Genomic DNA, 26,031 nt, shown 5'->3' with positions numbered 1-26,031 from the left:
GACAAAGTTAAAAGCTTTGAAAATTGCTATTCTTCAGCTGTGGTTTAAGTTGCTTAATTCTGGCAACCCGCCCGAAACCCTGAAGGTTCCCCTCGTGGCCGAGAGCCAGGGACTGTGAACCAGCCGTGTCCTGGTGGCTCCACTGGGCTCCCCACGCAGGCTTTGGGGGAACAGGGACATCAGCCCGTGGGCCACCGGGGCAACCAGAGGAAGGAAGGTGGGCACCAGGACAACCCCCGTCTTCCCAGAGCAGAAAAATGAGGCCCCACGTGTGACCTGCTCAGACTGTCACACTGCAAACAGAGGCAATGGTCAGAGAGCAGGCTCAGCGTGTGCTTCTGCTTAATGGTATGGATTATATACCTTTTCCTCTGTGGGTTGGTTGGTTTTTTTTAACAGAAAACATGTTAAAGACAAAGATGATGTGTCCTGGGGGAAGAGAAGCCAGATGAGCCTCGGCCAATCCTTTTATAGTGCTTGAATCTGAGAAGGAGCTCCCTATGAGTTTGTTTTTCATGGCCATACTGACCATCAGGTGAAATCAGGTGCACAGAAGTAACCAGGTCGTTATGTTGTCTCAGATTTGTTTCTGCTTTCCCAGCTCATGGCCGTAACCTTGCCATTAGCTAATAAGTTTAGGGCTGCTCAGCCTGGTGAGGTTGCTGCCCTCACCCCCGCGCGTTACTCTTATTCTCCATTAAGAACATCCACAGGGGGAGGCAGTCGTCGTGAAATAAACAATCTGTCTTGTTCTTAATTAATTCCCGTGAGCAGAAAGGCTCCCTGTCCTGCTGCCCAAGTGAGGAAGTTGTCTGGTAGTTGATGTGTGGTGGCTTGTGGTTCTGAAGGTTTAGAGCTCAGTTCCCGAATTACTTGGTTTTTTTTTTTTTTTATCCTTTTAATCCCCGACAATGAAAAATCAAACCAAAACCCTAGAAGACTATGCTAAGAAAACCTTACCTTGTTACTGGGCAAAGCGAAAGCTGAAAGGAGGCTACTAGGTAATTAGAAAAAATTACAAAAGGAAGTACTTGGCAGTTAGGAATTGCCAGATTTAAGGCAGTCTCTGTCACACGGACCCTTCCTTAGGCCAGGTGAGTGCCACAGAGAGACCGGACAGAAACGGTGACTTAGAACCAGCGTGTGACACTGAGCAAGGTACCGGTTGTTTGAGGCTGCAAAATGGTCACGGAATCATGGAATTGTCAGAGTTGGAAGGGACCTCTAGAGATCCCCCAGTCCAACTCCCCTGCCAAAGCAGGGTTGCCCAGAGCACATCACTCAGGAGCATCCAGGCGGGGCTTGAAGATCTCCAGAGAAGGGGACTCCACACCCTCCCTGGGCAGCCTCTTGCAGGGCTCTGCCACCCTCACCCCAAAGAAGTTCTTCCTCAGATTGGAGTGGAACTTCCCATGGTCCAGCTTGTGCCTGTTGCCCCTCGTCCTGTCACTGGGAACCACTGAAAAGAGTCTGGCTCCCTCCTCCTTCAACCCACCCTTTAGATCCTTGTCAGCATTGATAAGGTCTCCCCTCAGCCTTCTCTTCTCCAGGCTGAAGAGTCCCAGCTCTCTCAGCCTTTCCTCATCAGGGAGATGCTCCAATCCCTCCATCATCTTTGTTGCCCTACGCTGGACTCTCTCCAGCAGTTCCCTGTCTCTCTTGAACTGAGGAGCCCAGAACTGGACGCAGTTTTCCAGTTGTGGCTCACCATGTGTTCCTGTCTTCAGGGTGGCCACGTCTTAAACTTCATTTTAACTTGTCCAAGGCTGGATAGTGGATTTCTGGTTATTCAGAGTGCTCCGGAGTCAGGAGGAAGGTGGCAGCTTTGGCATGATGCTGGCGATGTGCACACCAGGTTGACCTTGGGTAGCATCTTTGAGTTCTTCTGGTGGTCAGTTCACTTCCTGGCTCAAGAAAGTTCCTTACTTCTGTGTCCCTCTTTATAAAATGCCAGTTGTGAATCTCTTGATCGTGTCAATAGGTGCGTTCACCCGTTGCAGAGTGCCCTAATGTTGTGTGATGGCTCTCAGGCCAGAGACCACAGGCAAGTTGAAATGCAGCATTTGCATCGTGCTGCTTAAATGAAGCTGTGCCATCCTCCTGAAGTTAAGGGCAAGAAACAACGAGCAACAACTTTTTGCCTTCAGCAGCGAGGTAGGCACGGTGCGAGAAGAAATGGGTCGTGGTGATGGGAATAAAAAATACCATCATGGTGTTTTGTTTGTGGAGTTGGGCAAGTAGAAGTTACGTGGGTCAAACTAACTCAGGCACGAGGGATGGCTTTGATCCCTTGCTTTTTTCTGCCCGGATTGAGAGGCTCCACCATCCTTGTTGTCTAGGAAGTTCAGCTGAGCTCTCCAGTTGTTCTCTGCATCCAGCCGCACGCTGCATCTTTGGTCTCACCCCGTTGTGTGTTACTTTCGTTTCCCTTATCTTGCATTTTAATGGTTTCACAATTTTCAGTGAGCCCAGACAGCACTGGGGTTTTGAGAGGGGCAAGGGAAAATCCCTCCTGTTTCGCTCAGTCAAATAAGTAAGAGGCCGTTGCCTGTACTTGCTTCTTGGGGAACGTAACTTGTTTGTTGATGGTTTGTAGGTCTTTCCTACTCTGCCTTTCAGCCCTATCTCAATCTCAGCTTCCTCTCCTCCTACAGTTAATTACCTTTCCTAGGTTGATCTCTCAATTCCTTTCCTCTTTAGGGAGTTGTGTTCATTAATATAAACGTAACTTAAAGCTCAAACCACATAATTCTTCCACCGAGGTTCCCACAGCTGTTACCTTTTTTTTTCCTTATTCCTCTCAGCATCTTCCTCTTCCAGCCTTCAACACGGCCTCTTGCTCTCTCCAAACTCCTCCACTCCCACGCAACCACTCAACAAGCTCTTGAGAGTTGCTCAGACTGGGCCCCTGAGATCTTCACGGTGGTTGCTCCCCGTGTCCTGTCCCAGGGCTTGGCCGTAGCCCTGTGTTCCCATCACTGCTTCCCATCCCTATTGTCTTCTTCTGAGCAATGGCCTGTGTATGCCAAAGGTGCAGCAAAGCGTCAGTGTACCTGGGGCTGTTTGCCCAAGAGCAGCAAAACAATTATTTAAATATTTTGAAAGGTAGGGATGCAGCCTAATATTTAAAGCTCTGGTCCTCTTGTTGACAGAGAGTAATGTTCTGGTGGTGTAGTGTCCCAAGAGGAAAAATGCATACACAATAAAACTTAAAGTACCAGAACACAGAATCACAGGATGGTTTGGGTTGGAAGGGACCTTAAAGATCATCCAGTGCCACCCCCTGCCTTGGGCAGGGACACCTCCCACCAGACCAGGTTGCTCCAAGCCCCCTCCAACCTGGCCTTGAACCCCTCCAGGGATGGGGCAGCCACAGCTTCTCGGGGCAACCTAGGCCAGGCTCTCACCCCCCTCACACCAAACAAGTTCTTCCCCACATCTCAGCTCCATCTCCCCTCTTTCAGGGTCAAACCCTTCCCCCTCCTCCTAGGGCTCCCCTCCCTGATCCAGAGTCCCTCCCCATCTCTCCTGGAGCCCCTTGAGGGACTGGAAGGGGCTCCAAGGTCTCCCCGGAGCCTTCTCTTCTCCAGGCTGAACCCCCCAACTCTCTCAGCCCCCTCTCCCAGCAGAGGGGCTCCAGCCCTCCCAGCATCTCCAGGGCCTCCTCTGGCCCCACCAACAGCTCCATGTCCTTCTGCTGGTGGTGGCCCCAGAGCTGGAGGCAGCACTGGGGAGGTGTCTCCCCAGAGCAGAGCAGAGGGGCAGAATCTCCCCCTGGCCCTGCTGGCCACGCTGCTGGGGATGCAGCCCAGGATGGGGTTGGCTTTCTGGGCTCAACATCTGATAGAGGAATAAAATGAAGATGCTTCAGTGCTTCTGTTGACTGTTAAACAAAGATACCCTGAAGCTTGTGCTGACTCCAGCTGATAAATGCACACACACCACGCTGCATCTAGATCTGAGCTGGCGTGTGAAGGACCAGCTCTGGAACCTCCATCCACAATTGGTTAGAAAGATCTTGCATCAGATTCAGTAGCCTGTGGACCAGCGAGCAGAGCTGGGCATCTCTTGGGGAGATCTTCTGCTTTTTGGTGACAGTTCCAAATGAGTTCTTGGGGACTTTGGCTTTTGAACCCAACAAGCCAAGTGGTGCCTGCCGTGTGGTTTAGAAGAATTGTGGAGTCAGCGCTTTAAAGAATTATGTAAGAAAGAGCTAATGAAATTTTCTTTTCATTGGATGAGTTCCTGCCGATCTCGTAGAGCAAATACCTGCTAGAAACAGGCACTTGGTAGTGATTGTGTTTGCACTGAACCTGTGATTAATACATGTAACCTACAGGTATGGCCAGAAAATGTTTTTCATAGTGATGCTTCACCCAAAAAAAAATCAAAACTAAGGTTTGTGAAACCTTCTGAGGGGTGGTGGAGTGCTCCTGCACACTTTGGCCGTTACTCGTAGGTCCCAGTGCGTCTTGAGCTGAACGCTTTTATCACAGATTAAATAATGAAAGCTTTGACTCAGGTGGTGAATGAGAGTGGGACGTTATCATAACATTGACTTCACCTCTATCCAACAAACTTGGAGTACGACGTCTGGAAAGAAGGCTGTGTATAATTTCTGCTTTATCAGCTCGAGGAGAGAAAACTGTGTTAAGTGCATTATGCACATCCTAAAGCTGGAGTATTCTGGAGAAAAATACTTCTAGAAAATCTAAAGTAAATGGAAGGACAAACATGGGGAAAAAAGCTCCAATTGAAGTATAGATTTTCAAGGAATTGCAATCTGAATTTTAAAAAATTGATAATTTGTAAATAAAATGCAAAATTCTGCTAAATGTATTGATTTAATAGCTTTGGGTGTCCCTTTGTAAAACAACTCAGTTTTAAAATCAGTTACATCTTCAGTTTGTTAGAGGTGCAATTAAGGCATTTGAATGAGAATATTGCCTAAGGCCAGTTCGGAGTTAACGAGAAAGTATTTAGGTGGTGACCGGAACATTTAACATTTCTGTAGAAAGTTAAGTAATGTGGGAAGTTGTGCTCTGTGGTTTGAAGAGGTGCTTTAAAAAATTGTTAAGATATCGTTTGTCCACATCTTGATAGTGCTATTTTAATTGTTTTCTCCCAGCAGTGTTATTTCCATATGTATAATGGAGGTAGCAAATACATTTTTAAGCAATGGAGTATCTTGAAGTTGGGTTAGTTACTGGGTTTTGCTTCAAGATGTAAAAAAAATAAATAATAATAATTTAAAAAAAAATTAAAAAAAAGGAGAAAAACCTGATCTTAGTTACATCACTCTAAATCTGGAGTAACTGTCTGGCAGCTCCTAAGCAATGCTTGTTTCTCTGATTAACATCTGGTGCCTGGTGAAGAAAGTTTGTCATTTATCGCTGCTTTTTCTTCCCAATTGTGTATATCCCTGTTAAGATGTTAATTCGGCGTATTTAGAGATATTTGTCTCCTCATTAACGGATTTGTTCTTGCCGATTGTAATTGTTGACGGGATTAAAAAGGCAACCAAAATGCTTTTAAACAAGTTGTTTGGTACCTGTGATCCGGCGTTGAAGAAAAATCTCAGCGTTTAAGAAAAATCTCAGCCGGGTGTACCCTTGGCCCTTTCTAAATGAGTTGGCAGCGCTTCCGTCTGATGGCGAGGCAGGGTGTGTTTATAAAACAGCTTTTTTGGGAGCCGAACTGTCACGCTGCTGGGTGAAAAATGGCTTTCCTGGTTGCGTTGGTTTTCTTCCCCAGCAGCGGTGGGAGCGCGACTGGGTTGCGCGGCTGATGGCTGGGCACTGACACACTTCAGTCAAGCGGGGGCATCCTTGGTCTTTCACAAGTCGGCAACGTTGGCCAGAAGGATTTCCTCCTCAAAACTGAAGTGCCGGCGACCAGAGTCAATTGCTGGCTCTATATTTGCCTTCGTTTGGGGACCCCTCGAGCTCTAAAGGACGTAAATAGCACGTGGGGTCCGTCCGCACGCTCTTAATGATGCTACGTGATAAAAAAATAAGCGGGGTGAGCTCTTTCTGCATAACTCAGACTTCGGGTTTGTGTCAGTCGAACGATTCTTTCTGCCTGTTTAATTAGGTCTCGGAAGTTTTTAAAGTGACAATATTTTTCTGGTGAAACAAGCAGGTATTTCTTCAAAGCCCCGGCTGCCATCGGTACATTCCCGGCTGAGCTGGGGAAATCACGGCCGGTCACAAACCCCAAACCCCTGAAATATTTCATTCCCTTTTAATTCTAACAAAAACGCTACTTGCAGCGTCAAAATACCCTTTTTGGGAAAAGGCTGTTATTAGCTCATGAGGCTTGCTAGAAGCCACCCTCTGATGACAATTTCTGGCCAAAATTCCCTTTCCACCAGGAAAAACGAAAGCCTGGGAGAGGCAGCTCTTGGGGTATGGTTGGGTGTGGGGGAGCCCCCTGCTGTAATCACCTCTAGGCAATTGTCCCCACAAGAGGAAGAGCACGGCCAAAAACTTGATGCTGGAACCCATACGAGGAGGAAGGTCTTCATGGCGTGTCACCAACACCACTTCAAGCCCCACGCTGTGGTGGTCCATGGCAACTCATGGTGGACTCAGGCTTTTTTGGTCCCAAGAACCAAACGTGGCTGCGTTTTGGGGGCATCTTTCCCAGGGTGTGTGTCACGAGCCGTGCGGGTCCGTGCCTTGAGTATTTAAGCGTGGGGTTCCCACTGGTACAATTCTTGGCCCGTTCTCCTTGTTGTGTGGATCTGGAATCTGTGGATCTACATCCTTGGGAGACAAGTGCCGAGGGCGACGACCGGAGATAATAACTTGGGATTTGGGTCTTTTGCAAGTTACAGTCATTGTACCCTGACAGCTGTGGAGGACCTAAACTCACATCAAAGGGGGCAGATCATCTAGTTAGGTCAATTAATGTTAATTCTCATCTTCCATTAAATTCTTTTATCTTCTTCTCTTTTTTCTTTTCTTTTCTTTTTTTTTTTTTTTTCTTTTTTTTTTTTTTTTCTTTTTTTTTTTTTTTTCTTTTTTTTTTTTTTTTCTTTTTTTTTTTTTTTTCTTTTTTTTTTTTTTTTCTTTTTTTTTTTTTTTTCTTTTTTTTTTTTTTTTCTTTTTTTTTTTTTTTTCTTTTTTTTTTTTTTTTCTTTTTTTTTTTTTTTCCCTTTCTTGCAGCCAAGCCCAATACCAAGTCCTGTTTTGGGGAGAAAGCCAAACGCGAGTCAGTCACTGCTTGTGTGGTGCAAAGAAGTTACGAAAAACTACCGGGGAGTGAAAATCACCAATTTCACTACGTCGTGGAGAAACGGCTTGTCTTTTTGTGCAATATTACATCACTTTAGACCAGACCTAATGTAAGTCGTGTGCTCTCTGTCTGCATAAACTAACGCTCCTAGAAATAAGCAATATTTATGTAAAAATCAAGCCCCTGATGGTCTCAGGGGTCGCAGCGTTTTCAGCCTTTTCTTTCAAGCGGGGAAGCGTCTGAGAAAACAGATTTCTGGAGGCTCCAAACTTTCCGACCTCTTTGCTCACCCTTGTTGCATAAACAATTGTTTCTCCCCCTCTCCGTGATTTGTTTTCCTTCTTCCTAATCTTATACAAAGAACTGACTTCGAGATGATTATGAAAATTGTGCCGGTGTTGAAATGAGATGAGAGGAATAAGCCTGTAGCTCTTTGTGGGCTGACAAGGACGGATTACCTCCTGGTAAATTTGGTTGTCAAGGCCGGCCTCTAGTCTCCTGCCTTAACTTCTTTTTTTAGATGGAAAGCTTCAGGCAATGAAACATGTAATCGGTGTCTATTTATTTATTTATTTATTTATTTATTATCTATCCCTTTAATTTTCCACACTATTCGTTTTGTTGATTGAATTGCTGTGAAATTGCCGGTTACTGTACGATCTTCTTGTTGGGCGAATTTTTTTTTATTTTTTTATTTTTTTTAGATTGGGTTTGTTTTATAAAACTGCTTGCTTTTATCAAATGCTGTACGTAACCCACTGTGCCGTTTTCTCCCCCTCAGTGACTACAAGTCCCTGAATCCTCAAGATATTAAAGAGAACAACAAAAAGGTAAGAACTGCCACGGGGAAAAAAAAAAATAATAATAAGACATAGCCTCATTTTGGGCTTCTCTGCGGGTTTTTATTAATTTTGGGGAAGTGTGGTTGTTTTGTAAGGTCATAACCGCGGCTCACAGAAGGTACTCAGCCTCCCGTGGTTGAAATTGGATGCGTTATTGACTCGGGTTTGTCATGGTCTTTAATGTTCACAACAAGTGTGAGGCTGGTGTTAGAGTGTCGTATTTGCACGCCCCGCGTTACGTGTGGACGCGGGGGAAGGAGCTGGCCACCCCCCTCCCACCACTCCTCTCAGCCCCCTCGTCAGCCATGTAATTAAAACAGAACCAAAACCCCGGGTTTGGGGAAGGCAGGACTGCTCTTTTCTCTTTCTCCACTGCTTTGATGGGGAATTTTTGTGGTTTTTAAAGGTGAAATTGGGCCCCCGCTTCTACACGCATGGGTTGGTGTAGAACCTGGATTTTTACATGGCACAAGTTTAGGATGAAAAGTGTCAAGGCAATACCTGGCAAATAAACCAAAATATTGGAAAAAAATAGCTGTGGGCAGCTGCTTGAGACTGTTCTTCATGCCTTTGTGATGCGAAGGTGTAAAAAGTTTCTCTGGCAGAAGCAGGAACTCACCAAAAGACTTACTTCTGCTTGCTGGTTTAGGTGTGCTACAAACTTTGGTTGGGCCCCAGGGACATGTGTAGAAATTAAAATCTTCATGTGAGTCACTGATAATAAAATTGTTCCTGAAGATCGTCTGAAAATTGTTTTTAAGCAGCTGCCTCCTCAGCACCGTGATTTCATTTTTACACCACTTTAAAAGCACTTCTTATGAAGGCATAAAAATATACTTCGAATAAATTGTGTTCGATATTATATAGCAAATGTAACTAAAGAGTATTAGGTTGGAATTTCTGAAAGCACTTTATGAAAATTCATTTGTGTTTAGGGAAATTCTGTTTTAATGTGCCTGCACACTGGTGTGTTCTGGTCCTTACTGGTACTTCAGCGTTATAAACACCAAAATCTCTCTGAGCTACTGTCATCTGAGGAGTGACTTGGCCAACGGTACCTTCTCCATAATGGCGCGGGGTCGTGCGATGACCTACGTGGATTAGCTCTGACATCGCGGTGTTTCCCGCGCCCATATGGTTTTGCACTTCACATTTTCTCGAGCGTCCGGGCTAATTAAGATGGATTATAAAAAAAAAAAAGAAAGAAGAGATTATTCATGAAAAGCGTTAGCAGTACCATCAGCCACCTTTCCTTTACGAAACCGTGATGGCAAAAGCCAAACTTTGTTTTTTAGCCCCTCTCCCCGCCAGGGTGTAGTTCTCAGGGCTGGAGCAGTAACGATTGTTGTTCTTATGCAGTTGGGTGGGTTTTTTTTATTTTATTTTGTCTTTCATCACCCCTCCAGCCTCCGCCCGACAGCGATGTTGAGCATCTCAGTTGCTTCCTGCAGATTTATTTCCTGGTCTTACACAGTTCTGCCCGATAACCCCACCTGCCCCGGGCTGGGACCAAATTCCACCCAGATACCTAACGAGTCGGACAATGTTTCCTCCTAACCAATTAAAATAACATCTGTGGATGAATAGGACAATTTTCTTTGTCTGAAGCATCTCTTTTTTTTTTTTTTTTTTCCCTCCGTAGATTAAAGATTAACCCCATAGAGTATATCTTTGAGAAGTGTGTCACCTTGTTTGTATTTTAATTTAAAAACAAACAAACAAACAAAAAAGAAGAACTCTTAAGAGACAACTATTTCAGTGCAATTACTGTGTATAATGACCCATTGAAATGTGTTACAAAAAAAGGGAGTTTCTTTATAATGCGTTTGCCAAATAGGGGCTGCCACTGATGCTGATTTGAAAAAAAAAGGGTATTTACCTGTGACATCTGATCTTGGCCAATATGTCAGTGTGTTACATAGTTGGGAACTGGTTGGAAAACTGCCCGTGGTGCTTGTGCTGATGGATCCCAATTGATGTCTGTCAATCAGCTTGTCAGTAAGTTTAAAAAAAAAATAAGAAAAAAAAAAGAAAAAAAAAGAAAAAACTTCATCAGGAGATCCATAAATAAGTTTAGTGTCCTGAAAATACATACATGTGTGTGTGTGTATTGGAATTTCCACAATATAATTGTATGTCAAAAAAAAACCCCTCCAAACAACTCCAGATTCCATCAGCGTTAGTCAGAATTCAGATGTATTTTTGGTGCATTGTGCTCATTGAAAATTCAAATTTCTGTGAGGAACAGAAGAGAAACCAGGATTATCTTTGAGAAAATGAAAAACATTACAGGGATACTCTTCCAGCTGATCCAAAGAGTCCTGGTTCCACTGAAGTGTCATTTATATCTAACTATCCATATAGCCTTCCCAGTAACGTTAACCAACTGATTTTATTTATGATGTCAATTTTATTAGTAGGAAGTAGTAATTAAAAATGTGTTAAAATTGCAGCATCCTGGCAGTACAGTCCCTTATCAAGCACAGAAATTTTTCATGTTGCTAATAGCATGTCCTGCACGTTGGAAGTGTGAGCTGCTGAACCACACTTGGCTGGAGCTTGGAGGGGATGAAGGGGCGAGATGGGGAAGGGCGCAACAGTGTGGCTCTAATAATGAACTTCTGCTTTTAATTACTCCATTCTTTAGAGAAGCTTGTCTCATCGAGGGATTATTGCGCGGAAATGGCAATACGTCTTCTGGATGTTCGAGTGGCACTTTGCATTTTTGTGATGGCCTTATTATTTTAATATTTTTTTTTGCCTTTTTTCCAGTTTTTGGGCATTTCTGCTAAATCCCTCAGTACATTTGAACTCAGTTGTCTTGGCCAAATATTCCACTTCTCAAGGGGGGAATCCTTTTCGAATATGTGTTTTAAGGAGAAGAATTGGGAATCACAGGGGTAGCATTGGGTTAAAATGGGAAAAGCTCCTTGCCCTGCAGCTGGCGGCCGTGGGTTTATAGCCGTGTCTTATTCATCGCTCGCTTCTACCCTGTGATGCCACAAAAACAGAAGCCCGTCTGCAACTCCCCGTGTAGGAGTTGTTCCTTGACCCCGGGAGGATCAGGCGGGAGGGCTGTCCAACCCGCGGGTAAACATTTGCAAAATCAAGGCTGAGTTATACCCCTGTTGGACACAACAATTGGACTTGGGAAATGGAGTCTGTTAACACCGAGTTGCAAACTGGTGAGAAACGCTCCGCGTTTCTAAATATACTGGAATATCCAGGAGCCCCCGCCTATTTCTAGCAGGGAAGGAGAACCCATCACGGGCTGCTCTATGGACACGTACAAAACATCCCGTGGCTAATTATAGAACTAATGACTGTAAAACATGTGCGTGCCAACCTAGGTATCTGGTGTGGTTAAGAAGGAGAGAAACAGGGATGTGTATCATCCAGAAGGAGAAGGAGAGGGGATGGGAAATGAGTATCTGGCATCAGTGGAAGACCCTTATGTTTAATGCTGAGCATCACCAGAAGAACCGAGCTGACAGTGAAAAGCGATGGCAGCCCCACTGAGAACATCCATCGCTCCAAATCCAGTCCATCTGCTGGAGCATTACCCCTTCTAGGTCTCTCCTGGCAACTCTGAAATAGTCCCCACTGTCATTTTACAGACCTTGGGAGATGATCCTAGGATTTAGTTTTATTAGCATATAAATAAGAAATTAAAAGTATGAAAGAGTTCAGGTCATAGAATCATAGAATGGTTTGAGTTGGAAGGGACCTTAAAGATCACCCAGTTCCATCCCCCTGCCCTGGGCAGGGACACCTCCCACCAGCCCAGGTGGCTCCAAGCCCCCTCCAACCTGCCCTTCAACCCCTCCAGGGATGGGGCAGCCACAGCTTCTCGGGGCAACCTGGGCCAGGCTCTCACCACCCTCACACCAAACAAGTTCTTCCCCACATCTCAGCTCCATCTCCCCTCTTTCAGGGTCAAACCCTTCCCCCTCCTCCTAGGGCTCCCCTCCCTCATCCAGAGTCCCTCCCCATCTCTCCTGGAGCCCCTTGAGGGACTGGAAGGGGCTCCAAGGTCTCCCCGGAGCCTTCTCTTCTCCAGGCTGAACCCCCCAACTCTCTCAGCCCCCCCTCCCAGCAGAGGGGCTCCAGCCCTCCCAGCATCTCCGGGGCCTCCTCTGGCCCCGCTCCAACAGCTCCATGTCCTTCTGCTGGTGGTGGCCCCAGAGCTGGAGGCAGCACTGGGGGGGTGTCTCCCCAGAGGGGCAGAATCCCCCCCTGGCCCTGCTGGGCAGGTCATGTCTGTGGGCTTTGGCTGCCGTGGACTGCTGAGCCCATCCTTAGGTCCTTTCATTCCTCAGATGGTAACTCCCACTACCTCCAGCGTGGGGCAAGAGGTTGTTTGTGCCTCTGAGTCAGCACTGACCCACTTAATCAAACAGCACATCCTGCTGTTACCTTTGGCCACCAGAAGAATGTGGCCAGCTTTTGCCATGCTTTCAGGGCCAGCCTTTTTTTTTCCATCTTTAGTGGTCCCTGCCAAAGCTGGGGCTGCCCCCCAGATCCCCACACTCCTCTCACTCTCCATTCTCTGTGCTTCTTGTCTCTCTTCTGTCCCACCTTTCTCCTCTCCCTCTCCTCCTTGTCCAGCCTGGTCCTGCTCCTCCGGCTCCGTGTCCCAACCCCCAGTAAATGACGGTCCCTCTTCTACCATCCCAGTTCTTTCCATTCCCTCCCACCCATCATTCTTCTGCAGTTCTGGATACTTTGCTTTGTATCAGCAAATACAGCGTTCCTGTTTGCCTCCACTGCTTTTACTCCTATATCGAAGCACAGCTCTGCTTTTATAAATGGCATAACAGTCTCTCATAATCATGGAATCATGGAATCATTCAAGTTGGAGAAGACCCTTGGGATCATCCAGTCCAACCATCAACAAAGTTCTCTACAAAGTTCTCTACAAAGTTCTCCCCTACACCATATCCCCTAACCCCCCACCGAAGAAGCAATACCCCACCAAAGACCAGCAGGGATCTTGAGCCAAATCATTTTGCCCAGGGAGAGCCAGAAGGACCCAAAAATAAATTATCCGGATAATTCCTGTGTCTAGATAAACTCTGTGAATCGTTTGTTATAGCGATATAAAAATTGCTTCACCAAAAATGCCTTGGGAAATTATCCTCCCTGAGCAGGAGGGACAGCACGCCAAATTTGAGGAAGATAGAGTCCAGCTCATTGAACTTTCACTGAATTTTTAGAGTTGGAGGGGACCATAGAGATCATCTAGTCCAAGTCCCGTGCTGAAGCAGGATTGCCTAGAGCTAGAGCATGTTAACTGAATTTTCACTGAATTTTTAGAGTTGGAAGGGACCATAGGGATCATCTATGGGATGATCGCTCCTGGGAGTGGAGTTAAAAATGAAAACTGTTTGACCCCCCCGACGAAGGAATGACGTGGCAATGGGAATGGGAGCTCCTCCTTTTCTCAGAGCAAGTCAAATAACTCTCTGCTGGGAGCTGGCCAGGCTCGACCCGTGTTCCCACTCACCCCTGAACATTTACCAGTATGAAAACCAAAAATCATAATTGATTTCTCTTTTTTTATTTTTTTTTCCTTCCACCCATCTAAAACTAAATAAATCAAGGAATTAGCGTGAAACTGGGTGGCGTTGAAGCCAGCCGTGTGTGTGAAAGGACAAGTTCTTGTCCTTGTGTCCTAAATTGAACGTCCCTTTTGGTTCTAAGTGGTGCAGGAACAGCCTGGGAATGTTTTAACCCCTTCAGAAGAGGGTGAAAAGGAGCTGCAGAATCACCAGGGGGGAAAAGCTCCGAGGGCTTTAGCCAAGTGCGTCTACGCTGACAGGAGGCCTTTTTAAAGGCTTCCTTGAAACACAATATTGTCTTCCAGGGTTAATCCAGGATAGTAATAATTAATTGTAAATTGAGAAACGGCTTTAATTCTTCAAAACTAGAAAAACCTGATGCACCAAGCCCACTCACTTAAAGGGCTAGCAGAGAGAAAGACAATGTGGCCTCACAAAGTGGGAGGCTTTGCAAACTCTTCGGCTTTTAGAAATTAAGAGTGAAGCAAAAGTCACATTCGCTCTCCTGTTCTTCTAAATTTAGCCTCAACAAACGTTGAAGATGCATTTGTTTGCTGGATTAATACGATTTGTGTTTTGTGTCGGGTGATCTGTGGCGATGTTCTTTTTAGGCTACTTGGACGTAGGTTTTCATCAGCACAAATCACTGCAATTAAGTGCCCAGTAGAAGGGAGGAGGTCGAGCACCGGTGATAAAGCCCAAGATGGATTAGGATCGTGTTTCTTGTATCTTTGTCCCTTATCTTAAAAAGCCATCCTTGGCTGCTTTTCTCTGGTCCAACTCTTGGCACTTTATTTTTATTTCCTTGGTTTCCTACTACTCGAGTGAGAACCGTTTAAGATACCGGTAGGTTTTCTTAGTGCAAACAGAAGGGCTTTTAAGTTGCAGTCTCAGAATCACAGAATCTTCTAGGTTGGAAGGGACCTTAAAGATCATCTTGTCCAGCCGTCAACCTAACTGACAAAAATAGACACCCACACAACAAACAAGAAACATCACCATCACTAAACCATACCTCCCAGCACTACATCAACCTGTCTTCTGAACACCTCCAGGGATGGTGCCTCAACCACCTCCCTGGGCAGCCCATCCCAATGGCTGATAACCCTTTGGGTGAAAAATTTTTTCCTAATATCCAGCCTGAACCTCCCCTGGAGTAACTTGAGGCCATTTCCTCTTGTCCTGTCGCCTGCGACTTGAGAGAAGAGACCGACCCCCACCTCTCTACACCCTCCTTTCAGGGAGTTGGAGAGAGCAATAAGGTCTCCCCTCAGCCTCCTCTTCTCCAGGCTGAATAACCCCAGCTCCCTCAGCTTCTCCTCATAAGACTTGTGCTCCAAGTTGCAGTCTTGTCAACCTCTTTTCACTCATGAAAGTGGGCACCACTGGGAGTAACCAAAGACTTTGTTATAGTTTGGTAGCACGTTAGAAATATTTAAAACAATGCCACCTACGTGTCTGTGCTGGTGAGGATCTCTCGATTTGTGTTGCTATGGAGGTAGACACCCTGGGAGAGCTCTAGAAGCCATCAGCAAAACTCAATTAGTTCAGATGTGCAACAAAAAATAGTAAGTACCGCAGTGAAGCCCAATAGAGTAGGGAATAGAGTTGAGCCCAGACTCTTCTTTGCTTATTTTGACTGAAAATTCCACTTGCGTTTTCTGGGAATGTTATGACACGTGGGAAGCTGCCGCGTTGTAATCCTCATTTTGTCTGTTTTCCAAGGCGTACGATGGGTTTGCCAGTTTGGGAATATCGCGGTTGCTGGAGCCTTCCGACATGGTTTTATTGGCGATACCCGACAAGCTGACCGTGATGACCTATCTCTACCAAATACGGGCGCACTTCTGCGGCCAGGAGTTGAACGTGGTGCAGATAGAGGAGAACAGCAGCAAAAGCACCTACAAAGTGGGGAATTACGAGACGGACCCCAACAGTTCCGTCGACCAGGAGAAGTTCTATGCAGAGCTGAACGACCTGAAGCGGGAGCCGGAGCTGCATCCCCCGGACAGCGCTTTGGTGGACTTTGCTTCTCAAGATGACTCCGTCTTCGTCACCGACAGTGGGGTGGGCGAATCCGAGAGGGAGCACCAGACTCCCGACGACCACCTGAGCCCCAGCACGGCTTCTCCGTCTTCTCGCAGGACTCGGAGCGACACGGACCCGCAGAAATCCCAGCAGAGCTCCGGCAGGACTTCTGCCTCCGAAGAGGTTGGGAAGTGCGGCGCTACGGAGGCCGCGCAAGCGCCGCCAGTGCCGGGGAGGAAGAAGTTGCTGGTGGGTGACACTTTGGACCTGAGTGACTTGGCCCACGTCAGCGATCCAAAAGAGGACACCTCTCCCACCATCACCTGTGAAGATAACGACAAGAAGAGACACCAGAGCTCAGACAGCCCTGTTGGTTTCTCTGAGCTAGACAAGCCGGGGTGTGTAGCATCCGTAGAGAGCACAAGAGCAGATCCAGGTTCACCTGTCACGAAGCCCAGTTTATCTCCCACTTCTAAGCTGGGCTACTCCTACAATAAGGACACAGACCTTGCAAAGAAACCGCACGCTTCTCCGAGGCAAACAGAATCCGATTGGGAGGTCGAGGCCAGATCGGCTGGAAATCATGCAGATCAAACTGCCAAAACAGCCCAGGTAAGAAATTTAAACTTTCTTTGTGCCTGGGGGTTCAGGATGGAGATGCTCTTCGAGGTCTTTCTCCACGTTTGTAATTCACATCGTCTCTTCAGCCTAAATGACAAGGTGGGTGGCGTGTCTGTACTCATAGAATCATAGAATCTTTCAGGTTGGAAGAGACCCTTGGGATCATCAAGTCCAACCATTTGCCATTTGCCCATTTATTGTTGGGCAATAAATGCTTTGGCTGAAAGTGGGTGATGCTGAAAAATCATGAAAAGTTGCATGAAAAATTCATTTGTAGGAACTGTCCTACTGTTGGGCTTTCCATCTCTCTCCAATGAAAGGAGGTAAAAGTCATACTCTCAACCAGCTTGAAGAAAATGGCTTGAAGGGTTTTCCCACCTTTCTCCTGAGTATTGCCTGCTGAAGCAAAAACTGGAAAAAGGCTTTCAATGAATTCATTGATCCATATTCAAAAACTGCGACGTTCTGAGTTACCTTAAAACACACCAAACGAATTTCAAAATCTTGTCTGAGAAACCCCACAGCCTCGTGGACGTAGCCGTGATGGGGAGGTAGAAGCTCCGGAATATTAAGTTCCGCTGCTCGTTGAGTGGCCTCGAGCCACTACTTAACCACGATATCGTTTTCCTTTCTATAAAGATAAAAAGAATACACCCACCTACCTTGCAGATCTATTGTGAGGATGAAAGTTGAATATTACATAAATGCTGGGTATTATCGGTAAAGCGTATCATCACAAAAATATGTAAAAAATGTTATCAGCCCTGTTTATAGAAATACCAAAATCAGCTTATAATTTTTCCCCCTGTGAAGAGCTTTCCTGAGTTTTGGCTTTGTTTGGCTTTGTGCCACTAGGTCTGATAAGAAAAGAATATAGCCACTTGTTTAGTAGTGTGGATTGCTTCAAGTATTTTTAAGTTTTTTGCTGAGTGAGCACCATAAAGATTCAGTTTATTGCAAGAGAAGCAGTCCTTAGGTGGGTTAGAGTGGCCAAATATTAGTTCCCTAGCCGACTACATTTCTTTCCTTTTATCAGTAAAGACTCATGAAGTTTCTCTTCACCATCATCTTCATGTACTGGATGAGGAGGGAACAATTTGGTCCCTACAGAATAATAGAGCAGGGGGAGAGAGGATGTCTTCTCTACCGAGATTTGCATGTGCAAGGGTGTATTAGGCCAAGAAAAAGGAAGAGATGACTTCAAAAACTGTCCTCTGTTGTGAGTTCTCTGTGCGTTTGCACTCAGTAATAAAATCTCAGATGTGAGCCTCACTCTCAATCTTGGGCACTCAGTTGTTGGTTAGAGTCAACCATGGCTGCCTCATCCCTGGAGGGGTTCAAGGCCAGGTTGGAGGGGGCTTTGATCAACCTGGTCTGGTGGGAGGTCTCCCTTCCCAGGGCAGGGGGTTGGAATGAGATGATCAAGGTCCCTTCCAAACTAAACCATTCTATGGTCTCCATTTCCCCATGGTTGTTGCAGGAGCACAACCTGCAACCTCTGTCCCAGTGCTACCTCATGTGAAGACATAGAGACACATTGTCCCAGAGTCTTCCCAGTTGACCTTGACTGAGGAGGCAGCCCTGGGGCATATATGTGTAAGGGAGTATATACGTATGGGGGTATATACATATGGGGGTATATATGTATGGGAGCTCACCCTGCTCGTGCAGAAGCTCCTCTTCTGTTAATTCTCTGCAATATAATTTGTCACGTGCATGAAGATGGGACTTCCTTGTGGATATTCACAAATGAAGCAGAAGCAGATATTTTTCTTGCCGGGTTTTTGCCTTCTACCCAGCCTCTCTGTGTTCAGTTTAAGTTATAAATGAGCGATACCCGTATAAATAGCCAACGAAGCATTATATTTGCATACATATTAAAGTAAATAAGTAAACACATAGCGCGTTTAACATAGGCTTCCATGAAGCCAATTATTTCTTGTCCACAGTTGCAGTTTAAAGGCATTAAATGTTGATAGAAATTAAGTTTTAAGGGGAGGGGAGAGAACTCTTATTTACATTATAAAGGCCTGTGACTTTTTTTTTTTAATTTTACATTTTGATCATCTTTACTTTTCATTTCTGTAGAATGCTCTGTCACCTCATGAAGCTGTAAACCATGTGACTCCTGACCTTTTATTATATAGGAAGGCTCCTGGCCATTAACTACTGTATAAATGTTAAGTACCCCGAGGCTGCCTCGCTGTTAATTGTATTTCTTTATTTTTAAGCAACGAATGTTGTCAAGACAGGAAGAACTTAAAGAACGAGCAAGAGTTCTGCTTGAGCAAGCAAGAAGAGATGCGGCTTTAAAGGCAGGGAATAAGCAACTCTCCAATCCCATCATCCCGGCCCGCAATAAGCAGCTGAACGATGTAAGAAATATTGGCAGTAAGATTACGATTCTTCAATTGCAATTGTCTTACAATTCTTCCTCCATTTCTTACGACTCTTACAGCATTGTAAGAAAGTTTGGCCGTTTCCATGGTTAGAATTCCTTGGAGGTGCACGTGCTCCTGTGGGCGGCGGGTCCTTGCAGAACGTTTCTTTTCCACACCGGGTCTCCGGGTGCCCTAGTGTCTCCCGTGCCCTCCTTTCACTTTTAAAACCCCTTTCTCCCGCCGCTGTGGCCGAGGGGAAGGTGCCGCAGACTCCACTGGGAGCTGCGGTCCAGGAGCACCTTCTTTGATTGGCACCACAATTTCTAATGGGACCAAAAAAAACCCACCAAAAGTTACTTTTTAAGTGACAGCAGAGTAATTGATGCTATTTTCCATTACTTCTTTTTCTCTGGAGCCTGTGATGTCACCTACTTGCTGCTTGGTGAGTGTGGTGGCAGTGAACGGGGCTGCTTGTGACCACGAGTTGGTGGAACAAGTCCTTTTTGTCCCCAGCGTCGGTCAGGCTGGGGAGATGGGAAAGTGGAGCTGGGGAACGAGCTCCAGCGTGGCAGCCGCCCCTCCAGTGGCCTCTGTGCTGACCTGGAAGGATGTGTTACTCTCTGGAGATGAAAGCTAATTAATTTTTATGGAAACCTTTGTCAAAACTGACACTTCTTTTTTTTTTTTTTTAATATATGCATGTGTGCAGACAAGTCTCATTTGTATAATGATATATAAGCAACTTCTTATGACTTTATATTTAAGTTTTTCCTAGATAAGTGTATTTTAGTATAAATTTCACTTTGGAATATTTTTTTAATTGGTTTTTCATAAAGCAAACAGCATCAGAGGAGGGATACTACAGGCAACTACTCAGGCAGGAACAACTGTGATTAAATTTGCCTAACATTTTTTATTACAAGCTCCTATTTTCAAAGGTTTTGCAACTTTGCTAGTATTCCATTGTTTGAGCTGAGATTTTCTCCATCAGCTCTCTGCCTCAGGGTAATATTTATTTTTACTTTTTTCCTTCAAAAAAAACCCACCCTGTTCAACCGTTTCTCTGTATTAGTTTGGATAAAACATTGTTTTATCCGTGTTAAAAAAATGTCTTATGGGAAGAAGGTTCCATCCCCTTGAAAAATCTGTTCAAACCAAAGTTGCGTTAATAGCACAGTCTTGTCAACTGTAGTTCAGAAAAGCTGGTCAGTAAAAATTGCCTGTATGGACACAGCCCAGCAAGAGCATCTTCTGCCGTGGCTCCCCCAAGGACCAGGGCCCATTCTGATGGAGGTGGTACCATTGGAAAGCAAAATTTCCTCTTTTAGACTCAAACTCCTGCTAATGAAAGCCCAACGGGAGGGAAAGGAGCTGCCCCACAGGCACACAGAAGAGAGATGCTCCTGGTCAATGGCAAAGAGGGAGATGGCAGTGTGGAGTTAGACGAAAATCAAGACTGTGTCTAGGCTGTGAAAACCAGCTGAAGGACAGGAGATGGGGATGGAGTTTTCAGGGTGAGAGTTGTTATTGCATAGTTCAGGGAGCCAGATTACCCATGGGACCTTCTGTTGTTGATTACAGGAGCTGAAAACTGAATAAGTAGCCTGTAGGAAAGGGAAGGGCAGACCAACATTTCCTTCTGCCTCCATCAGAAGCTCTTTGCAATCTTGGGAAGGTACCTTCAACCCAACGTACTGGAGGTGGCATTATTCCTTAAGAACCAAGATTTCTTTGTGCCTTCATCAGAAGCATTTTGCAGTGTTGGGAATGTAGCTTCAACCCAACGTACTGGAGGTGGCATTATTCCTTGAAGAACCAGCATTTCTTTCTGCCTCCATCAGAAGGATTTTGCAGTGTTGAGAAGGTACCTTCAACCCAACGTACTGGAGGTGGCATTATTCCTTAAGAACCAAGATTTCTTTCTGCCTCCATCAGAAGCTCTTTGCCATGTTGGGAAGAACCAACATTTCTTTCTGCCTCCATCAGAAGCTCTTTGCCATGTTGGGAAGCTTCAACCCAACGTATTGGAGGTGGCGTTTTTTCTTGATTGCTCATTTCCAACCCAGGATTCGTGGGCACCAATTTCTGGAAGTTTTGAGCACCCACTTGTAGCCAAGTCAAGGGGAACTGTGCTGGGGATGAATGGTCCTGGCCCATTTTAAATCTTGGGTGCTCCAAGCAATCAAGGAACGGGTCCTCTTGGCTTGAGTTGATTGTATCATAAGAATAACAAAAGCTCCTCAGCTCGGAAGGGTGTTGGGGAGATGGAATTTGGAAGCCCTTGGTTACGATAGTGAAGAGTGCCACAGAAATGCTCTGGAGGAATTAATAGTTCTGTGGTCAGAGGCAAGTTTAAATCGCGTATTTTAAACAAGGTGGAGGGCAGCATATATAACATATACCTATGTTATATACATACCCATACGTGTGTGTGTTCTGAATGAGGATGTATGTATGCATCAACATACAGAGATAGAAGATAAAATGCATTGATTTCTGGTTTTCTTTAACATATTTGATCTTCGTGAGGATGAGGCATTTCCAGTTGATATAATTGTGCCAGTTTGCTACGGGCCACTGCGTGTTTGGTCGTTAGAAAATGGTACAGACTCGTTTCTGTTCGGTGTTTTCTGGTCGTTAAGGCTAATAATAAGAATTTTGGCTCAGAGCAGCGTGGTGTGTGTCGGGGGGCAATAATGTGGAGTAGTGTGTTACCCAAATTAGAGTTACGATAATGAGAATGGGCATTTAGTAGTGGGAACTGGACTAGGCTCGTTTTGGGGATGGATTGAGAGGGATTCAAAGGAAAATGGTTTCAAACAGGAAGATCTAATTTTAAATAAGAGAACTTTAAAGAGATAGGCCAAGGCCAATACTTTGAAAAAGTAACTCTTGAAGTTTGCAATTGCACGTTTTTTCGATACCTTCAGGAAAAGAGCTTCGGGCAGCCTGGCCTTTCACAGTGTGCTCTGAAAATCAGTCACCCCAGCAAAGTGGGACCAGCAGAGTCATTAGTGACTTTGGAAGATCTTGTCTCACGGGCCTTGCTGTTGCTGCTCTACACGTGTCGTATGAGAACCGTGAATCGCTGTTTTTTTAGTAAAGAAGTGAGAATATACAGTGCGTGGGACTGTTCTGCTGCTCAAGGTCAACGACGGGGAGGAAATTTCCAAGTCTGTTCCGTGGTCATAAGTCCAGGTTATTTGGGTTTGTGCTCACCTGATCTGGTTTGGTAAAAATCTTTTTTGATGAAAGAACAGTTTCCCTGTGTCTCCTCTGAGCAAAGAGCAAGTGGACCTTCTTGAGCCTAAGCCTTACCCTTCCTCTGGTAGAACCAATGTTGTGTTATTTTTTTCCAGTGGTCAGGTGCTCTGGGCTTGCGGTTCTTTTTGATTTGTTGGTGGTGTTGGGGTTTGTTTTGTTTTGGTTTTAGATCTCTGTTGTAAACCACGGACTTTATTGGCCACTAACTGGCTGCTTTCCCATGACACGTCTGTTTTCTTGTCTGCTTACCCCTTTTTCTTGAGTCTTCCTCCTTGCTGCAACGTGCTTCCATCTCCTCGTGTGTTTCCTCTGGGGTTAGGCCCACGTCAGTATTCACACTTGCTTTTCTTTTTTTTTTTTTTCTTTTTTTTCTTTTTAACTCGAAATTGCTGAAATTAGGGGAGCGGAAGATCAAGGCACTGAATTTGTGGGTGTGCTTGTTCTCTCAGTCCCATTTTCCTCTGAATCATCTAATGAGATGGGTGCTCTTCCCCTTCTTTAGTTTGTGTCTTCCTGTTCTTTCCTTTCTCCCAGACTCTATTTCATCTCTCTGCCCTGCCCGTTTCAGCTCCCCTTCTTCTCCTTTTTAACTTTTCTGTCTTAATACCTGCTCTCTTTACTTTTTCTTCCCTTGGACCTCTTCCCTCTGTCCTTTCTGCCCCATCCTCTTCCCTTCCTCTTCATCCCACCAGATTCAGTCCAGTCAGACTCCACTTGCTCCCTCTTTCTGTATCGCCTTCCCTTTTCTCCCATTTCTTCCCTACTTGCAGTGGGGTAGGAAGTTTTTCTTCCCACCGTTAGATCTGTCCATTTGGTGCTTCTCAGGAGCCCACCGTTTACTGGCTGGTTGCCCACCAGCCCACGTGTAAGCCCATGGGCAGGTATTTGAAGGCTGAGAAGAGACCAAGTTGATCAGAAAGTCCTTGGGAACATGCTCGTGGTTTGGGAGACTCATGGGTATGGCCTTAAAATTGGTGCAGCCTCTTGGAGACAGGAAGAATGAGCTTAAGAGCTCTGTGAACAGAGTGAGTGATCCCCTCCATGGATCCCTTTCTCAATGGTAGGTTTAAAAACAGCTCGGCCTTCCTTAATGTTTTCTTGATGTAGGTGTGCATGTAGTGACTCTTTTACTAGCTGCTTCTGTCCTCTCCAGCCTGGCCTAGCCGCCGTAGTCACTCAGCTTTAAACCAGGAGAGCCTATTTATTAGCTTACTCATTTTTATTTAACTGGCCTTTTCCCATGGTGAGTATCACAGGGCGAGAAGGGACGTATCTGCTGCCACGTATCTACTCCCAGGGACAGGCTGGAGGGGACCAGGACGGGTGGGAAGCACTCAGGTGTCGCAGGGCTAGAAGGTCTTTCCAGTAGGACGCCCTCCCTTGTAGGACGTGGGGTGGAACCTCTAACTCTTGAGGTAACTCAGCGTAACTCCGCTGTCAGCAAATATCTGTGGAGGCCGGTGGCAAAATGTCCCCTTCTTCCCCAGTAATGACTGGTCCACGTGAAAAATGGAAATTCACTGCCGCTGTCATTGGCTCTGTAAACTCAACCTGGCTCTGGGGATGGAGTCAGCGTGACTACAGAGAATGGAATTGGGAGGGAAGAAACGCACAGGCAGCTTTAATTAACCTCCTTTGTGTATATGCATTACGATGCAGTCTTTAATTATGTGATCACATACTATTTTTTCCCCAAAGCAGTTGCGTCTCGTTTAGCTCGAGAGGATGGAGGTGGTGTTTGTCCAGAGGACCTCTGTCCTTTTGGCTGCAGGAACCGGGAGGTGTGTGGCCAGCGAAAGGATGAGGTTGAGATGAAGGTGTCCAAAATGTAATGCCACCTTTCCTCTGAGTTCCTCATGGGTTCTGATAAGATTTTTGACCCAAACTTCCTCTGAGTGGTCATTAATTGCGTGTCCTTCCTTGCTCTGGGAGGCGAAGGTTGGATTTGCGGGTGTGTTGAGCATCTAGGTCCATCAGGGAAATCAATCAGAGCTGTGCTGGAGACGCATAAAAGGCTGCAGAAAGCTTCATATACTGAAAAAAAAATATAAAAAATACAAACTAAATAAGCCCAGGTAATAGGTTTCCCAGAGGGAGCACCCAGTGTTAGATCCTTTTAGCTGGATCTCTCCATCGTCTCGATTCTCGTCCATAATGACACCACCGCGGGGTGTTGTGAGAAGGGAATGTGATTAATGCTTTTGAGGCACTTAAATACCCCCGTGATGAGCCCTGGAGAAAGGCCCTTGAAGAAATTAATAATTCTGTCGACGGAGCAGGATCTGAATATTGTGGGGCAAAGGATGGCACTAGGTGTTGGTGGGGCCGGCGTGTTGAAGGGTGGAAATACAAAAACCCACCAAAGTGTGGGACAGTGATGGGTAGAGCTCAGGTCGGCAGTTTTATTTCTGGCATCTCCCAAAATTGAATGTCAAATGCTTTTTGACTGTTTATTTGAAGGCTGAGAGCCTTAGCAGGGAACGCCGTGTTGGTTAGCGGGGAATTCAGGAAAAATAGCCCTCACCTGGCAAACGATGTGTTTTTCTTCCCAACACCGGCCATGGGTCCTTCCTAAAGTTATTTGAGTTTTGCTTGAGCTGAGGATTCCTCCGGGGTGAACTGAGGCTCGGGACTGGGAACCTCTTGGGGATTTGGCCAAAAATGTTGCATATTTAGGATCTAGCGGGGATTCTGGGATGCAGGAGTCAAGGAGCGTGATACCCAAAGGGAATCCCTCTGTCCTTTCCCTCTCCTGAAGCAGGAAAAATAGCAATTCTTCCTTCACAGCAGCGTTCTGAGGGTGACTACACCAAAAATCGTGAGGGACTTTGTTTAGACAACGAGTATTTAAATCCAGCTTAAGTGCAAACTGAAGGGGGTGTTTTCAGAGAGTAATCCTGAGGCACAGGGAAAGATTTCGGTTTACTTCTTTCTGCTGCTATTATTTCATATTTATTTGAGTTGAATGACAGCTAAAGCTGCCCCAAAAAAATAAAATAAATTAATAAGTAAATAAAAGAGGTTTGAAAGAGCAGTGGGGACTGTATTCAGCTTTAGTAGTAGAATTAATTTGCAGAGACAACATCCATCACCCAAAAGCTGTTCCCTCCGACCACGCAAACACAGGGGACAGCAGGACCAGGCTGTGCCTTGAGATTGTGGGGTTTTTTTTCTGCTCAGAATATTGCTTTTTATTACTCCCTTTGCTCAAAGGACTTGTTGCAGCTGTATCTAATTCATATTTAATAAGCTCTTTTTACTTCAGGTGCCAATCTAGTGTGCCCGTTACTTCTCGTTTTTAGAAATAGTTGAGCGCAAAATAGTAACTTTTTTTGGCATCCACCCAGAGTAGCAGAAATGGAAGTCTTTTTAGAAAAGCCTCAGAAAGCGACAAAATCTGAAAGGAGATGAGTTTGTTTACTCTCACCTCAATTTTGATTGCCTACATTTGCACAGATAGGGGACACGCCAGCTGCAGTAAAATTAAAAATAAAGCATTCTTTTAAATGCTCAGAAAAAAAGCTTTCAGAAACGGTCCTGTTTATTGATGGTGTCCTCCCAAGAATCTGCTGCCCCCCCGAGCTAATAAGCTCCAAACTGTCTCACTCTAATAATATGTGACCAAAAAGTAAACTCTAGTCTGCGTGACCAGCAGTGGTGCAGGTTGGAGATTCACAGTAGGCAACAAAACCAGGATATTTCAATTTAGTAGCTCAACTTAGCATTGCAAGTCTTCTTTTTTTTTTCCAAATATATTAACAGCTTCTTGAAAATGAGCACTGGGTAGCTTTATTCACCCGTTTTTATTTCTCCATGAAACCAGCATCCCTACTCCTGTAGCATTAGGAAAGGCACCTAGCTCATCCCTGGATTTTTTTTTAATATATATATTTTTTTGTAGTCTCCTCAGTTGGCAAACAAATGCCTGTGATGGAGGCAGTGGTGTTAATTCATTTAAGGAAACACTCCCAAGTTATTCCCATCGTGTTTTTTTTCTTTCTTAAAAAAAAACAAAGAGGGAAAAGCTGATCTTTATTAATTAAACATCTAACAGGAATTTATTGAGGTGTAGGACTTTTTGCAGGTGGCAACCTT

At 45.3% G+C, this 26,031-nt stretch overlaps 1 protein-coding gene across 1 annotated transcript in view; it reads left to right on the top strand.

The window, feature by feature from the left end:
- EHBP1 (EH domain binding protein 1) overlaps positions 1–26,031 on the top strand; it is a 237,690-nt gene that overhangs the window by 143,219 nt on the left and 68,440 nt on the right. Inside the window, exons 12-15 of the mRNA XM_014964420.1 lie at positions 7,170–7,348; positions 8,021–8,069; positions 15,368–16,282; positions 18,523–18,666. Of these exons, the coding sequence (XP_014819906.1) occupies positions 7,170–7,348; positions 8,021–8,069; positions 15,368–16,282; positions 18,523–18,666 (1,287 nt within the window). The remainder of the gene's footprint in view (positions 1–7,169; positions 7,349–8,020; positions 8,070–15,367; positions 16,283–18,522; positions 18,667–26,031) is intronic.

The sequence above is a fragment of the Calidris pugnax genome, unplaced genomic scaffold, assembly GCF_001431845.1.
Source record: "Calidris pugnax isolate Ruff unplaced genomic scaffold, ASM143184v1 scaffold219, whole genome shotgun sequence".
Taxonomy (NCBI): domain Eukaryota; kingdom Metazoa; phylum Chordata; class Aves; order Charadriiformes; family Scolopacidae; genus Calidris; species Calidris pugnax.
Note: the sequence above shows the minus strand (reverse complement) of the source record. Positions and strands in the feature narration are given on the sequence as shown.